At 45.7% G+C, this 16,749-nt stretch overlaps 1 protein-coding gene across 1 annotated transcript; it reads left to right on the plus strand.

Moving 5' to 3' along the window:
• The first annotated feature begins 678 nt into the window (after positions 1-678).
• Positions 679-15,646, plus strand: LOC144497705 (zinc-binding protein A33-like). The gene is made up of 7 exons (XM_078219148.1): positions 679-1,176; positions 7,632-7,727; positions 7,808-8,041; positions 11,905-11,927; positions 12,020-12,246; positions 14,142-14,323; positions 15,548-15,646. The coding sequence occupies exons 1-7, from the start codon at positions 679-681 to the stop codon at positions 15,644-15,646; spliced, it is 1,359 nt and encodes a 452-aa protein (XP_078075274.1).
• The last annotated feature ends 1,103 nt before the right edge of the window (positions 15,647-16,749 follow it).

Consider the following 16,749-nt stretch of genomic DNA (forward strand, 5'->3'; position numbering starts at 1 on the left):
ACAGCAATTACAATTCGGGGACTGCAGGGGTTCAAGAAGACCGCTCATCATCACCTTATCTAATGCAAGTAGGGTTGAACAATAAATGTTGGCCTAGCGAGCAACGCCTACATCCCGTAAATAAAAATGAACTCCTGCAGTGACCCTGCCTGTTACCTCTGAAATCCCCACCAGAGTCTATCCACACTCAGTCCTTTTCCCCATCCTCAGCACTGTCCCTTAGCAACATCATCCACAGGCAGGGAGTCAGGATCCACAGGTACGCTGAAAGTAGCCCCAGCTAATACACCTCCCTCAACCACCCCACTCTCAGGCTTCGGACTGTTTGAAACAAGATTGGCTGGCTGGGATTTCCGACCTCCAGCCTGCCCCAGAATTCTCTGTGCTATTTTTCCCCATTTTGAGGAGAAGGTTACAGTAAATCTGGAACTGGGGGAATTTTAGACAGAGAGGGGTGGAGAGATCATTCTGCTCAGGGAAATCACACTGGAATTTCCAGCTCTTCCCCAGATTTGTATCCCCATTCAAAACTCTGGAGCAAAAACAAATGATTCCATTGGGTCTTTAGACACCTGACATTCAAAGAGGTAGATATTTCTCAGGTAGTTTTACTGATGCAGTCTGAGTGAAATGAAACTGAAAGTTCAGCGAATAACAGAAGCAGGAGCAGCAACGGAGATGGCAGTCAGTAAACACATCTTATCGCTGAGTGAGGATTTAACCTGCTCCATCTGTCAGTCTCTGTTTGTGGAGCCGGTGCGGCTGGACTGTGATCACAACTTCTGTAAATCCTGTATCCAGAAGTGTTGGGGAAAGCAGCGTCAGGCTGTGTCCTGCCCGGAATGTCAGCAGCTTCTCCCCCGGAGAGGTTTCACCAGTAACAGGGTGTTGGCCAATCTCTGTGAGAAAACCAGGAAATTGGAGCTGAAACTGGAGGAGGAACACGGGGAGAAGCTGGATGGAGACTCAGAGAGGGAGCAGTCTCTCTGTGAGAAACACGGGGAGAAGCTGGATGGAGACACAGAGAGGGAGCAGTCTCTCTGTGAGGAACACGGGGAGAAGCTGATCCTGTTCTGTGAGGATGATGAGATTCTGATCTGTGCCAAATGTGTAGATTCTCCCCCACATTCAGACCACAAATTCATTCCAATGCAGAAGGTAGTTCAAAAATACAAGGTGAGGGGCCACAGTGTGATGCCTGTCTCCATTTGCGCATTTGATTGTGATTTGGGCTGTTTGGTTGAATGAGTGAGTCTTGCTCAGTGTCCCCCATTCGCTCACTTCAACACTGACATTTCCACACAGTTCATTCTGGTGGGAAACATTAATTGTTCTCCAAACAAACACTTTTAAAGATGATTAGCAAACGAACTGAAGGCTTCTTTATTTGAAGACTATCAGGGTTACAGGAGATTGAATTAGTACGAGGAACTACGATGTTATTGCCATTACAGAGAAGGACAGAGACAGGGTTAAGGGAGGACAGGATTTACCCCAGTCCAAGGACAGGATTGGCAGCTTAACATTCCAGGATACAGATGTTTCAGGCGGGATAGAGGGGGATGTAACAGGGGTGGGGGAGTTGCACTACTGGTTAAGGAGAATTTCACAGCTGTCCTGCGGGAGGACACCTCGGAGGGCTCATACAGCGAGGCAATACGGGTAGAGCTCAGGAATAGAAAAGGTGTAGTCACAATGTTGGGGGTTTACTATAGGCCACCCAACTGTCAGCGGGAGATAGAGGAACAGATATGTAGGCAGATTTTGACAAGGTGCAAAAGTAACGGCGTTGTTGTGGTGGGGGATTTTAACTTCCCCTATATTGACTGGGACTCAGTGCTCAGGGAGTGGATGGGGCAGAATTTGTAAGGAGCATCCAGGAGGGCTTCCTGAAACAGTATGTAGATAGTCCAACTAGGGAAGGGGCCATACTTCATAGAAATAGAATCATAGAAACCCCACAGTACAGAAAGAGGCCATTCGGCCCATCGAGTCTGCACCGACCACAATCACACCCGGGCCCTACCCCCATATCCCTACAGATTTATCCACTAATCCCTTTAACCTAAGCATCTCAGGACAATTTTTTTTTTAGCATGGCCAATCAACCTAACCCACACATCTTTGGACTGTGGGAGGAAACCGGAGCACCCGGAGGAAACCCATGCAGACACAAGGAGAATGGGCAAACTCCACACAGACAGTGACCCAAGCCGGGAATCGAACCTGGGTCCTGGTATTGGGGCATGAGAAGGTGAAGTCGCATGGGATCGGAGGTGAGCTGGCAAGGTGGATACAAAACTGACTCGGTCAAAGAAGACAGAGGGGAGCAGTGGAAGGGTGCGTTTCTGAATGGAGGGCTGTGGCAAGTGGTGTTCATGATGTGGAGATGCCGGCGTTGGACTGGGGTGAACACAGTAAGAGTTTTAACATTTCCACTCCATCTGATGAAGGAGCAGCGCTCCGAAAGCTAATGGTATTTGCTACCAAATAAACCTGTTGGACTTTAACCTGGTGTTATTAAAACTCTTACAAGTGGTGTTCCTCAGGGATCAGTGCTGGGACCTTTGCTATTTGTAATATATATAAATGATTTGGAGGAAAATGTAACTGGTTTGATTAGTAAGTTTGCGGACAACACAAAGGTTGGTGGATTTGCGGATAGCGATGAGGACCATCAGAGGATACAGCAGGATATAGATCAGTTGGAGACTTGGGTGGAGAGATGGCAGATGGAGTTTAATCCGGACAAATGTGAGGTAATGCATTTTGGAAGGTCTAATACAGATAGGAAATATACAGTAAATGGCAGAACCCTTAGGAGTATTGATAGGCAAAGGGATCTGGTTGTTCAGGTACACAGGTCACTGAAAGTGGCAAAGCAGGTGGAGAAGGTAGTCAAGAAGGCATATGGCATGCTTGCCTTCATCGGACGGGGCATTGGGTTTAAAAATTGGCAAATCATGTTGCAGCTTTATAGGACCTTAGTTAGGCCGCACTTGGAATATAGTGTTCAATTCTGGTCGCCACTCTACCAGAAGGATGTGGAGGCTTTGGAGAGGGTGCAGAAAAAATTTACCAGGATGTTGCATTCGCTATGAGGAGAGGTTGGAGAAACTTGGTTTGTTCTCACTGGAACGACGGAGGTTGAGGGGCGACCTGATAGAAGTCTACAAAATTATGAGAAGCATGGACAGAGTGGATAGTCAGAAGCTTTTTCCCAGGGTGGAAGAGTCAATTACTCGGGGGCACAGGTTTAAGGTGCGAGGGGCAAGGTTTAAAGGAGATTACACAGAGAGTAGTGGGTACCTGGATTTCATTGCTGGGGGAGATGGTGGAAGAGGATGCGGGAGTGACTTTTAAGGGGCGTTTGACAAGTACATGAATAGGATGGAAATAGTGGGATATGGTCCCCGGAAGCGTAGAGAATTTTAGTTAAGTCGGGCAGCCTGGTCGGTGCAGGCGTGGAGGGCTGAAGGGCCTGTTCCTGTGTGTAATTTTCTTTGTTCTTTGAGAGTTCTCTATACACATTCCACCTGCTCATAGAATCATTGAGTCATTCAGCACAGAAAAGGCCCTTCAGCCAATCCAGTCTGCACCCACAGTAACTACCAATAAAGTCTCGCTGATCCCATTTCCTCCACGCGTCCTGCATCCATGAATGTTATGATATTTCAAGTGCTCATCCAAATATTTTTGAAAGGTTGTAAGGTTTCTGGCCTTCACTACCTTCCCAGGCAGCGCATTCCAGATTCCCACCATCCTCTGAGTGATTATTTCCCCCGCTAATCCCCTCTGAATCTCAGCATTTCTAAACAATAGTCAGAAAACTATAAGGAATTGAAGATTCTGCACAAGTGGGTGGCACAGTGGTTAGCACCGCTGCCTCACAGCGGTAAGGAAGTGGATTCAATTCCAGCCTCGGGTGGCTGTCTGTGTGGAGTTTGCACGTTTTCCCTGGGTCTGCGTGGGTTTCCTCCGGGTGCTCCAGGTTCCTCCCACAGTTTAAAGATATGCAGGTTAGGTGCATTGGCCATGCTAAATTGTCCCTTAGTGTCCCAAGGTGTGTAGGTTGGATGGATTAGCCATTGGAAATGTGTTGGGTTACAGGGATAGGGTAGGGAAGTGGGCCTGGTAAATTAATCTGTCAGAGAGTTGGTGCAAGCTCAATGGGCCGAATGGCCTCCTTCAGCAGCATAAAAGTTTATAATTGGTGACAGTGAGGAATTTGAGAGCTGTAGCATGTTGGTTGTGTGTGCACAGAAATGTTCCAACCTGTTTTTAAACAGCACCATTGTTTAATGCAGGTCAGGTTTCCTTAATTACAAGCTGTGTGTTGTGTACCTGCTGTTGCTTGGCTGCACTTGAGGATTTTCAGGGAATTCTTATCACTTGACCTCTTGGCTTCTAAACATCCCTCTGGCCTTCCATGCCATTGGTCACCCGAAGTGTCCACCCTCACATTCAGTGAGGCTAAACCTTACTAAAAATGGCAGAGTGTTGTTTCCAGCGAGTAAACTAGCGAGTTTCTCTCCAGACCTTACAACAGTGCCAAAAAAAAAATCAAGGGGTGTTGTTTCATGCTGAGATACAGGGAAACAGGGCCTCAACATGCTGGCAAAACCCGGCTGCAAAGTCAGCTGGAGAATAAACAGAGTCATTGGGTTGAATTTTTCAGCCAGTCCTGCAGACAGGATATTCTGGTCCCACCAATGGCTACCACCCACCCACCCGCAGCCTTTTCCCTGGCAGTGTGCCAGGGAAACAACGGAAAACACCATAGACATCGGCAGAAAGGGAAGGTTGTTATCAGTTTGGATGATTCTTGACAGTGGGTCAAAAAACCTTAATCCTCCATTTGACAATACTTTAAGACCTTAAACAAATGTGTGAAAAATAAAAAAAGAACCTTGAATTTTTTGCAAAATTATGCTTTTCTTAGATAGCTCTCAGTAGATTGCTGATACAGTGCCTCAGAGCACCAGGGACCCAGGTTCAATTCTCAGCTTGGGTGACTGTCAGTGTGGAGTCTACATATTCTCCTCGTGTCTGTGTGGGATTCCTCTGGGTGCTCTGGTTTCCTCCCAGAGTCCGAAAAACGCGCTGGTTAGGTGCATTAGCCATGCAAAATTCTCTCAGTGTATCCAAACAGGTGCAGGAGTGTGGCAACTAGGGATTTTCACAGTAACTTCATTGCAGTGTTAATGTAAGCCTACTTGTGATATTAATAAATAAACTTAAAAAAAGAGATTAAACTTCAATCCTGGATGAACTCCAGGATAATCCTGGATGATAAGTAATGCTAGCTGTTTTGTAATGTAGCTTTAAGTAAATTTCCTTTATTAGACAGTGTTACACTATTAATGTAGTGGAATATAGCGTTAAGTAAGTTTCCTTTATTACAGACCACTATTACTGTAGTATAATGTAGCTTTAACTGAGGTGATCAGATCATAGAATCCCAGATCATAGAATCATACAATCCCTACAGTGCAGAAGGAGGCCATTCAGCCCATTGAGCCTGCACCAACCACAATCCCCCCAGGCCCTATTCCTGTAACCCCACATATCTACCCTGCTAATCCTCCCGGACACTAAGGGACAATTTAGCATGGCCAATCCACCTAACCCGCATATCTTTGGAGTGTGGTGAAATCCGGAACACCCGGAGGAAATCCACGCAGACACAGGGAGAACCTGCAAACTCCACACAGACAAGCCGGGAATTGAACCAGGGTCCCTGGTACTGTAAGGCAGCAGTGCTAACCACTACTCCACACTCCAGGAAGCTAGGCGATGCTTACCTCCCCGCCCCCTGCCCCCCATTGAACATGTGGACAGATACTACAACACTACAGATTTAAATGTCTCATCTGTTCAAATCCCTCCAAGGTCTCTGTCATTTCCTCAGTCCGATAACCATCAAAAAGCATTTAGAACTGAACTCATATTTATCGAGCACATCAGAGACACTGCAAAGGGTTTTAGAATTGTGTGATAAAACAAGGTGTTTGATACACAGCCACAGTAAGGTGATAAGTCGTTCGAGACCAAACAAAGGTTTAATCAAAGAGGTAGGTTTTTAAGGAGTAGCTTAAAGGAGGGGAGTGAGGGAAAGAAACAGAGAGGTGTAGGGAGGGAATTCCAGTGCTTGGGGCCGAGACAATCAGAAGGCACAGCCTCCAATGAGGGAGCAATTAAAATTGGATGTGCTCAAGGGGTCAGAATTGGAAGAGCGCAGATAACTCCAAGGGGACGGAGGAGATTTGGTAGAAAGGGACAGATGAGGCCATGGAGGGATTTGAACAGAAAGGTGAGAATGTTAAAATCGAGACTTTGTTTGACCAGAATTCAATGGAGGACTGTGTGAAAGGTGAACAGCACTTGGTCAGAGTTAAGATGTGGGCGGCAGAATGTTGGGCAACAGATGATGTAAGATTTAAGGAGGGTAGAATCTAGGTGAGCAGGCAGGAATGCATTGCAATAGTCAATCGTGGAGTTCACAAAGGCAACTCTATGTAGTTTAAAGAGCAGCTGAGGTGAGGCGGGGCAAGAGGGTTGTCCAATGAGACTAAATAATTTGGTGCTGTGCTCTCTGGAGCTTAGCATAATGAAATCTCACTGAAACAGTTAAGATGCTGAATGAGCGTGTCCCTGTAGAAACCAAGAGGTTGTTTCCCTGAAGGGGAAGGGAGAGAGGGGGGATCTAGAACACAAGCATATTCTCACGATAACTGCTCAATCATGTAAGACTGAGATGAGGATTAATTACTTCACTCGGTCGTTGTGGAAATGTCTACCTTTTGAGGGTTGTGGATGCTTCTTTGTTGAGCATATTCAAGGCTGAGATGGCAAAAATCTTGATCTTTAATGGGATGTGGGTATTGCTGGCTAGGCCAATATTTATTGCCCAATCTTAACTTCCCTTGAGATGGCAGCAGCGAGCTGCCTTATTGAACCGCTGCAGTCCCTGAGGTGTTGGTACCCCCCACAGTGCTGTTAGGAAGGGGGTTCCAAGATTTTGACCCAACGATAGTGAAGGAACAGCGATATATTTCCTAGTCAGGATGATGAGTGCCTTGGAGGGGAACTTCCAGGTGGTGGTGTTCCCAGATATTTGCTGCCCTTGTCTTTCTGGTTGGTAACATTTGAGGGTTTGGATGGCGCTGTCAATGGAACCTTGGTGAGTTGCTTCTCTCAGCGAACCAAGGGATATTGGGAGCAGGTGGACAAGTGGCATTGAGGCTGAAGATCAGCCAGAATCATATTGAATGATGGTGCAGGTTTCTCGAGTTGTTCGGTCTACTCCTGCTCCTATTTCTTATGTTCCTAACTATTCATCATGGCAGTAAATTCCATGTTATAACTATTCTTTATGGGAAGAGATTTATCTTGAATTCACTATTGGATTTATCACTGACTTTCTCACTGTCCTCACAGATTTTCACATCTCAACGTCCTTCCGATCAAACCCACATCTCTTTTATATTCCATTGATTGATTTGAAGTTGTCGAATTGAATACCTTTTACTCTGCCAGTTATAAAGTGCTCGTGGCACATGTTAAGACCTCTCGCCTGACAGTTTGCAGACATTACAATGGATCACACTGAGATCTGATTCTATTTTTAGGACCAGCTGAAATTATCCTTGGATTCCATGGAAAATAAAAAGAAAAATCAAAGTGAATTCAAACAGCGGCAGGAGAGGAAGATTTTAGAACTGGAGGTGAGTATGACTCCAGCTCCCTTTCAACACTGCAACCCTTTAACAACCCGCTGTTTAAACAATCTCTCTCACTGTCATAGCAACTCACTGGATCCCTGGAGCAAGACATCTCTGCACAATTTGCTCAAATCCATCGATATCTTGAAGACAAAGAGAAACATTTAATCGAAGAGCTGAGGAGACAAAAGGAGGAAGATCTGCGACCAATGGAGAAGAATCTGAGAAGAATTAAAGAGGAACTGACTTCACTTGAGGGGAAGATATTGAACCTTTGTGGAGACATCGAGCAGCAAGACAGTGTCTCCTTTCTCAAGGTGACCCTTTATAACCCAAACCCCAAACTGTTGGTGTGATTGTAAACAGCATTTTATAATGGGGCTCAAATACTGTTGCTTCTATTGGCTTGTTAATGTAGTTATAACTATCATTTCCCTCAAGTAGCCAGACAAAATGACGGAGTGGTTCAAAATGATTTATTGAAGACTATAGCTACAAGGACCCTGATTAAGCCGTTAAAGCCAGTCAGAGTGCAGAGTTCAGAAATACACAGGTAGTTGTAGATTCAAATTCGATTACAAGTAATTAGCATATATCAATCAAAGTATAGGAGTTATCTCTATCCACCCACAGTTATCATTCATAAGATACAGTTATGAAAACCAATCCCAATCAGCATACACTTGCTTAATTATAATATCCAATCAGTATGAGGTTTTAATTGCAGCAGTAGGTTATTGTTCCAACTATCTTTGGACACCCCAGCTGTGTCTGAATGTTAGAACAAAAATCAATCGTCCCATTTCCAAATGCCATGGTTTAATGGCCTCTGCCAGACTAAGACATTGTCCTCATTTTCTGCTCATCCGAAAGATCTGTATACTCAGACAGTCATCCTTTGTATAGCACCTTACTATCCTGATGTGCATATCTCTGCTGTTAAACTGTGTGCTTGCTTTTTCATGGTTTAACACTTTCACTGGACACAGTTATTAATATGGCTACTATTCTCCGCCATAACTTCTAGTATGGCTATCATTCCCCCCCAAACCCCATCACATTTGTAAATGTGAGGTCATCCATTTTTGGCAGCAAAATGGACTATTATTTAAATGGTGAAAAATTGCAGCATGCTATTGTGCAGAGGGACCTGGCTGCCCTTGTGCAGGAATCTCAAGGAGTTGGTTTGCAGGTGCAGCAGGTAATTAAGAAGTCAAATGGAATTTTGTCCTTTATTGCGAGAGGGATGGAGTTTAAAACAGCGAGGTTATGTTGCAGCTGTAAAAGGTGCTGGTGAGGCCACACCTGGAATACTGTGTACAGTTTTGGTCTCCTTACTTGAGAAAGGATATACTGGCACTGGAGTGGGTGCAGAGGAGATTCACGAGGTTGATTCCGGAGTTGAGAGGGTTGACTTATGAGGAGAGACTGAGTAGACTGGGGCTATACTCATTGGAATTCAGAAGAATGAGGGGAGATCTTATAGAAACATATAAGATTATGAAGGAAATAGATAAGATAGAAGCAGGGAAGTTGTTTCCACTGGCAGGTGAAACTAGAACTAGGGGGCATAGCCTCAAATTAAGAGGAAGCAAATTTAGGACTGAGTTGAGGAGGAAGTTCTTCACGCAAAGGGTTGTGAATCTGTGGAATTCCCTACCCAGTGAAGCAGTTGAGGCTACCTCATTGAATGTTTTCAAGGCAAGGGTAGATACATTTTTGAACAGGAAAGGAATTAAGGGTGAGCGGGCGGGTATGTGAGTCCACGAAAAGATCAGCCATGATCTTATTGAATGGCGGAGCAGGCCCAAGGCCAGATGGCCTACTCCTGCTCCTAGTTCTTATGTTCTTCCAACAGTATATAATGTGCAGTATAACTGAGGACTGTCAGTCAGGATTGAACTCAGGAGTGTTGAGGAGACTATCCCACACGTCAGCACTTCACACTGGCTTGATGAGGTTTGATGAACTCTATAAAGGATATATTTCCACTTGTAGGGAAGATCCAAACTGGGAACCAGAATTAATGAAACAGATAGGAAAACTCTGTTTACCTCGATAGGAATGGATTAATATGGAGTACTGTATTAACACCAGCATTAAACAGATGGGCCAAATGGCCTGTTTTCCTTTCACTGACTCTCTGTATTTCAATAGAATTGCCTCATAGCTTCTGAGCTTTGGATCATTGTAAGTGAATGTTCCATTGGGTAATTATCTTGCAGTGGGAACCATCCAAAAAATACGATTAAAACCACAAACTTCAGAAGGTTTCAACTGTGTAACCAGGATAGTTATCCAGGGAAAGTTAGAGTTTTCTATGACACTTCTTCCAAACCTGTTCTGAACAGTTCCCCAGAAAGCTCAGATAAACACAAAACGTTCACACTCTTTCTCTCGCACAGCTGCTGCCAGACCTGCTGCGTTTTTCCATCGTTTTCAATTTTTAATTCAGGTTTCCAAATGCACTATTTGGCCTTTATCTTGGGGAATGTGGTCGGTGCAGACTCGATGGGCCGAATGGCCTCCTTCTGCACTGTAGGGTTTCTATGAATATTGGTGACAGAATAAATTGTCCTATCAGCTCTGTCACCCCACCAATGCTTCTGCTGATTTGAACTCAAAGGTTAACAGGAATGGAGAGGAGTGTTAGTTGGGTGAGCAAGCCCATATCTACCAAAGTCAAAATACAACCTGCAGTATGATAGAAATGTTGAGAAGTCAGGAGGCCAAAGAGGATTGAGACAGCAAGTCAAAACTTTGTAGCCTGCAAGTATGGATAGTGATGATAGAGGCTCCCATTTCTTTTCATCGTTTAGCTGACCAGTAGTCTCTCCTGCTCTGGCTGCCATTGGCACGTTGGGAAGAATTTGTAGGTTGACATTCTCAATCTATTTTGCTGCGTTATGAACATACCTTCCTTGGCCATCAGATCCTGGGGTGGGACTGGAACCTGGAGCTTCTGGCTCAAAGGAAGTGGTGCTACCCACTGCGCCACAAGACCTCCCCATGCAAAGGCCTATTGGACATGTGGTTAAAGGGTAAGACCGCACGAGGGTGAGCGTTCCAGTGCCTAAGGTTTTTATCCAACAAATGTTGAGAGATTAGTCCTTGCTGCCCTTCCATAGACCTCTCACCCCATACGCTGTTTCTATACACAACTTAGATCACTTGGCCTAAGTCTCACACATGCCTCACCAAATCAGTTACGGAGAAAACACAATGAGAGTAAATTTCACGGTCCCATCTGCCATGGGGAACTTCACGGGCTGGACAGAAAATTTGACAGAGCATTTAAAGATCCGTTAACCTCAAGTGGGAATTTCCAGTCTTGGGGTGGGTGGGAGTGGAAAATCCCCTCCAATGTCTTACAAAGATGGTCAGTTACCTACGTAGTGTGGACTTCCTGACTCCCTGTCTGCTCTGCTATCTCCTTAATACCTTCTTTCTCCAAATTGTGACCACAGTTAGGATTTTACGATTTGTGATTATGAGGTGAGTCCTCATAGTATCTTTCCCATCATTCCTCTGTGTTGGCGAACTTTCCCATTATGCCCGAAAGACTCCCATAGTTGACTTTAAAGGTGTTAATATCCAAACCACATTTACCTATTTCTAAAGCTGTAAATGTACATCTTAATATGAGTCTGAATGTCAAATTATTTCATTCCTCTGAGTCAGATGGCGTTAGCTGACCATGCAATCAGGTGACGCAATGAGGGTGGGACGGGATCACTGATAGCCTGGTGGTGGAATTGATGAACTAGATGGCTTCACATACCCAAAAATAGTTTGTGACCCAACACCTGAATATCTCTGACAGGTTACTGAGGTTTCCTCATTGAGCAGACACTGAGATCACGGTTCCAAGGTCAGAGTTGCACAGACCAGCGAGATGCCCTGAGTTACTGGGAACAAAGTGAACAGGGATGAAAGGATCTGATCAATGAACCTTTAAAGTCTTCAACAAAAGAGCAAACTCTGTCCGAGCATTTGGGGTTGGACATGGAAGGGAAGAGGGTGATATCTGATGCGGTATCAAATCAGTGGAACACATCACTGAAAACTCCACCCAGATCCCTTCACATTTAACTAAAATCACTGATTCTACATCATTGAAAATTACAATCTAAACAGCAGCGTCATATTCATTAAATGTTTCTGATTCTCTGTCCCACAGGAACTGAAAAGATTGAGAGAAAGGTGAGTATCTAATCCAAACTCACAGAGGATTTTACACTGTGATCACAGTCTGTATGCAGCAGAGAGTGATTAAATCAATCCCATTCACACAGCTACCTGGATAAAGGGGAGGATGAGGAAGATTCAGACGGGAGTATAATATTAAAGAGGAGTGACGATGAAGAAGATGAATATGGATTTGAAGATTCAGATTCAGATAAAAGTGATGTCTTTAAACTGAATGAGGAGATAGTGATGTTTCCAAGACAGAAATATGCAGGATTTCAAGGCTTGTTTCTCTACCCAGTGTGGAAGGCAATGAAACGGATCATCTTTCCAGGTAAGAAACTCCCCAGCTTGGTGTCCACTCTCTGTACAGCTTCCTGCCCTCACCCTCCCTCTCCTGAAGGTGCTGCCCGTTACTGGGTACAGATCACTGGGGCAGCAGCATCAGGGATCCCACTCAAGGGAATGTTCTCAATGTGAAATCTGAGATTGAGTGATCCAAGCATTGAGGGGATCAGAACATCCTCTTACTTGACATCCAGTCACTCAGACGCAGATTTTCACCACTTCAGAGCCTCCCGGCCCTGGTGAAAACGCTGAATGAGCCCAGAAATCCCAGGCCTCTTCCCCGAACGCAGCCCCTCCATTTCCCTGGGTGCTCGGGTAGGGGTGTATTACCAAGGCAGCTGATCCTATAAATGATCAGTTGCCTCCACAGAAGTTGGATTGTGGTAGGCCGGGACTATGAAACCTGGAATGCGCAGATTAGACCAGGTAAGAGCTGGTGGCGGCACGGTGGCACAGTGGTTAGCACTGCTGCCTCACAACGCTAGGGACCCGGGTTCAATTCCAGCCTTGGGTGACTGTCGGCGTGGAGTTTGCACGTTCTCCTCATGTCTGTGTGGGTTTCCTCCGGGTGCTCTGATTTCCTCCCACAGTCCAAAGGTGTGCAGGTTAAGTGTACTGGCCATGCTAAATTGCCCCTTAATGTCCCAAGATGTTTAGGTTAGGAGGATTAGCAATAGGAAATGTGTGGGGTTACGGGTAAAGAGCCTGGATGGGATGCTCTGGTGGAGGGTCGGTGGAGAATGGATGGACTGAATGGCCTCTTTCTGCGCTGTAGGGATTCTATGATTCAGCCCGTAGCCAGTATAGAGAGCTCAGGGACCTTCAGCAATGTTAAACGTTTGCATGATTATGTATGAAAAGTGCATCAACTCATTGGAGCTGTCAATGAAATATCCAAATGATACGAGGTGAGTTGGGATGAAGGAGTAAAGGTAAAGAATGGTAGGTGGGGGGCACAGCAGTCTGTAAAGGGTCGAGTGCATGATGAGCATGGGGCAGGAGGCGGCAGAGACTTGCATTGATGGAGAATGGGGTGTACATGGGGTTTGATGGCAACAGTGCCGTTTTCTTGTTTCAATTTTTTTTCATTTATATAAATACAATGCTGGAACCCAGAGACAAGCTAACATCAAGATTAAATCCATAATATGGTCATGGCTAATCTCAACTCTGCCTCCTCTCCACATCCCTGCCCAGCAAAGGAGGAGGAGGGAAGGAAGGTGAAGATGAGCCCGAAACGAGATCAGCCGTGATTGTATTGAATGGCAGAGCAGACCCGAGGGGCTGAATTGCCTATTCCTGCTCCGAGTTCTTCTATTTTCCAGTCTCAATCCTCGGGGAGGAGGTGAGGGAGCACAGCTGGAGTCTGGGAATATATCTAACCGTACACCATACCCAGTCTGTAATATCTGTTCATTGTACACACTGGAGTCTGGGAATATATCTAACTGTACACCGTACCCAGTCTGTAATATCTGTTCACTGCACACACTGGAGTCTGGGAATATATCTAACTGTACACCGTACCCAGTCTGTAATATCTGTTCACTGCACACACTGGAGTCTGGGAATATATCTAACAGTACACCGTACCCAGTCTGTAATATCTGTTCACTGTACACACTGGAGTCTGGGAATATATCTAACAGTACACCGTACCCAGTCTGTAATATCTGTTCACTGTACACACTGGAGTCTGGGAATATATCTAACTGTACACCGTACCCAGTCTGTAATATCTGTTCACTGTACACACTGGAGTCTGGGAATAGTTAATGATATTGAAATTATGGGTGGGGTGCTGAATGCAGTTATAAACTGTGTCCTTGTAGATTCTTCTGTGCAAAATGATTAACCCGCTCTCTCCTTCCTTTTCTCCAGCTCCTGACTCACTGACGCTGGACCCAAATACAGTGCATCGTGACTTCATCCTGTCTGATGGCCAGACCTGTGTGAAATTCAAGAATTCCCGGTTTCCTATTAACTCAGAGAGGTTTGATGAGTGTCGTTGTGTCCTGGGGTCAGAGGGATTCAAATCCGGGAAACATTACTGGGAGGTGGAGGTCAGTGGTACATATGCAGTGGGTGTGGCCAGAGAGTCAGCCAAAAGGAAAGGAACGCTCACACTGAATCCTAACGAAGGGTATTGGAGTGTGGGGTGGAGAAATCATAAATGTGGAGCAAATGAACAATATTTTGTCCCACTGACTACGAATGTGACCCTCAGAACCATTGGAGTTTTCCTGGACTATGAGGGGGGACAGGTGATCTTTTACAATGCTGATGATATGTCTGTTCTCTATAATTTCACTGATAGATTCAGTGAGGAACTCTTCCCTTTTCTCTATCCTCAATCTCGCGGTATGGGTGACGGGGCTCTTAAACTCCGTCACTTTGAACCGTAGAGTCCTAAAGCGTTGTATGAGTTTGCAAAGAATTCAGATCGATAATTAGCCCTCATCGAGAATGTCAGAGGTCATCTGAGGTTTAAAACTGATATATGTGAGGTGCGGTGAGGTTATACCTGTATGGGGAAGACGGGAGGAGGGGGGGGGGGGGGGGGGGGGGGGGGGAGGTGGCGCGGGGAGTGCCCCAATCTTAGCATTGTGTTGGGGGGTGGGAGCAGGGGTCCCAGTGTCTTGGGGGTGGGGGGTGGGGGGGTGCAGTGTCTTAAATATAACTTTGATATCGGGGAGCCTTGTAAAAAGGGCTCAGAATGTCAGTGTTACCAGTGTGTTTAGGTCCCACCAGCTGGCTGCATGATCCTCACCAGATCTCTGAAATTGCACAGAGTGCTATTTAATCTGGTGATAAAAGGCGCCTGTGAAGCCAGCGTGTTTCTCACTGCTTTTCTCTCCTGATCCAACAGTCTGTGCAATTTTGGGGAAATTCTGCCCCTTGATTTCTACATTGTTCTATATTGTCACTACGGTTTGGTGGCCTACCAATGTTTGGTACCCATTTCTGTTTCTTAGCTGGTACTCAGAACCCTTTCTGCCACCCTAATTATAGAACCTGCCAGAACTCTGGTCTTGCCTGGTTCAGATGAAGACTGCCCCAATGGTACGGCTCTCAGTTTTCCCAGCACTGGTGCCAATGCCCCATCAATTGAAACCCATTATTCCCACACCAAACTTTGAGCTACGCATTTCGTTCTCTGATCTGATTTACCCCATTCCAATTTGCTCATGGCTCAGGTAATAATCCAGAGATTTCTAGCGTTGAGGGTTCGCTTTCTAATTTAGCCTCTTGCTGCTCACACTCTCTAAATGGAACCTCTTTCCTAGTTCTACCCCTTTCCTGGTCTCACCTTTGTCGTTGGTGCCTACATGGAGCCTGACAACTGGATCCTCCGCCTATCATTGCAAGTCCCATTCCAGCTCTGAGCAGATACCCCGAACCCTGGCACTGATCAGGCAGCACAGCATCTGGACTCAATGCTCTCGACTGCAGAGAACTGGATCTAACATTCTGACTGTACTGTCCCAACAAGCAGGACATTCACATTAACTTCCCCTGCTTGAATGGTTTCCTGTAGTACAAAAGGTCGTGAATGTAGCCCAATCCATCAGGCAAACCAGCCTCCCATCCATTGATTCTGTCTACACTTCCCACTGCCTCGGCAAAGCGGCCAGCATAATTAAGGACCCCATGCACCCCGGACATTCTCTCTTCCACCTTCTTCCTTCGGGAAAAAGATACAAAAGTGTGAGGCCACGTACCAATCAACTCAAGAACAGCTTCTTCCCTGCTGCTGTCAGACTTTTGAATGGACTTATCTTGCACCCTGGCTTTGACTGTAACACTACGTTCTGCACTCTTGTTTCCTTCTCTATGAACAGTATGTTTTGTCTGTATACTAATACATGTGACAATAATAAATCAAATCAGATCAAATCAAAGCCACAGTGCCCTGATCAGTTTGCCCACCCACCTTGCAGCCCACGCTTTCTTTCACGCAATCTGCAAAAACCTGGACCCTGCTGGATAATTGCAAAGGCTGAGACTCCTCCACCTCTCCTCCTTAGTGCCCAGACCTGCCTCACTAGCAGCTGCACCCTCCCCTCCCTCGCCATGAACTGGATTAGACACCTGGCAGAAGGTGTCCTTACCCCCCTCCCTGATGTATTGCAGTTCCTCATCGCTCGATCTCCAGCTCAGTGATTCTGAGCCAAGGTTCCTCCAACTCCGGCGCGACTGACGTCCTTGAGTTGAATCTCACAGGTGTCCGTGAGTTCCCACATTCTGCAGCTGCAACACAGCACCTGCCCGACCAACTTTGTAGAATTTGGTTGATCAATTGCTTTACTGGTATAAATTTTAACGAATGTATCTTGTCCTAACTGTGCTTATATTCTTTTGTTTCAATAAATGCATCAAATTCCAACTGGGAGTGACTCACTAACAGCTCAAACTCAGTTGCATTCCCAGAGTCAGGGAAGGGAGATTCTCCCCCGAGGTTTGAGCCATGGAACTAAGTGACCCAAAA

Source organism: Mustelus asterias, chromosome 8 (assembly GCF_964213995.1).
Source record: "Mustelus asterias chromosome 8, sMusAst1.hap1.1, whole genome shotgun sequence".
NCBI classification, from domain to species: Eukaryota; Metazoa; Chordata; class Chondrichthyes; order Carcharhiniformes; family Triakidae; genus Mustelus; species Mustelus asterias.

Coding starts and splice junctions, on each gene's coding strand:
- LOC144497705 (XM_078219148.1), top strand. CDS start 679: ATGGCAGTCAGTAAACACATCTTATCGCTGAGTGAGGATTTAACCTGC. Junction 11,928..12,019: donor CTGAAAAGATTGAGAGAAAG/GTGAGTATCTAA, acceptor CCATTCACACAG/CTACCTGGATAAAGGGGAGG. Junction 14,324..15,547: donor AACATTACTGGGAGGTGGAG/GTCAGTGGTACA, acceptor CCTCTTTCCTAG/TTCTACCCCTTTCCTGGTCT.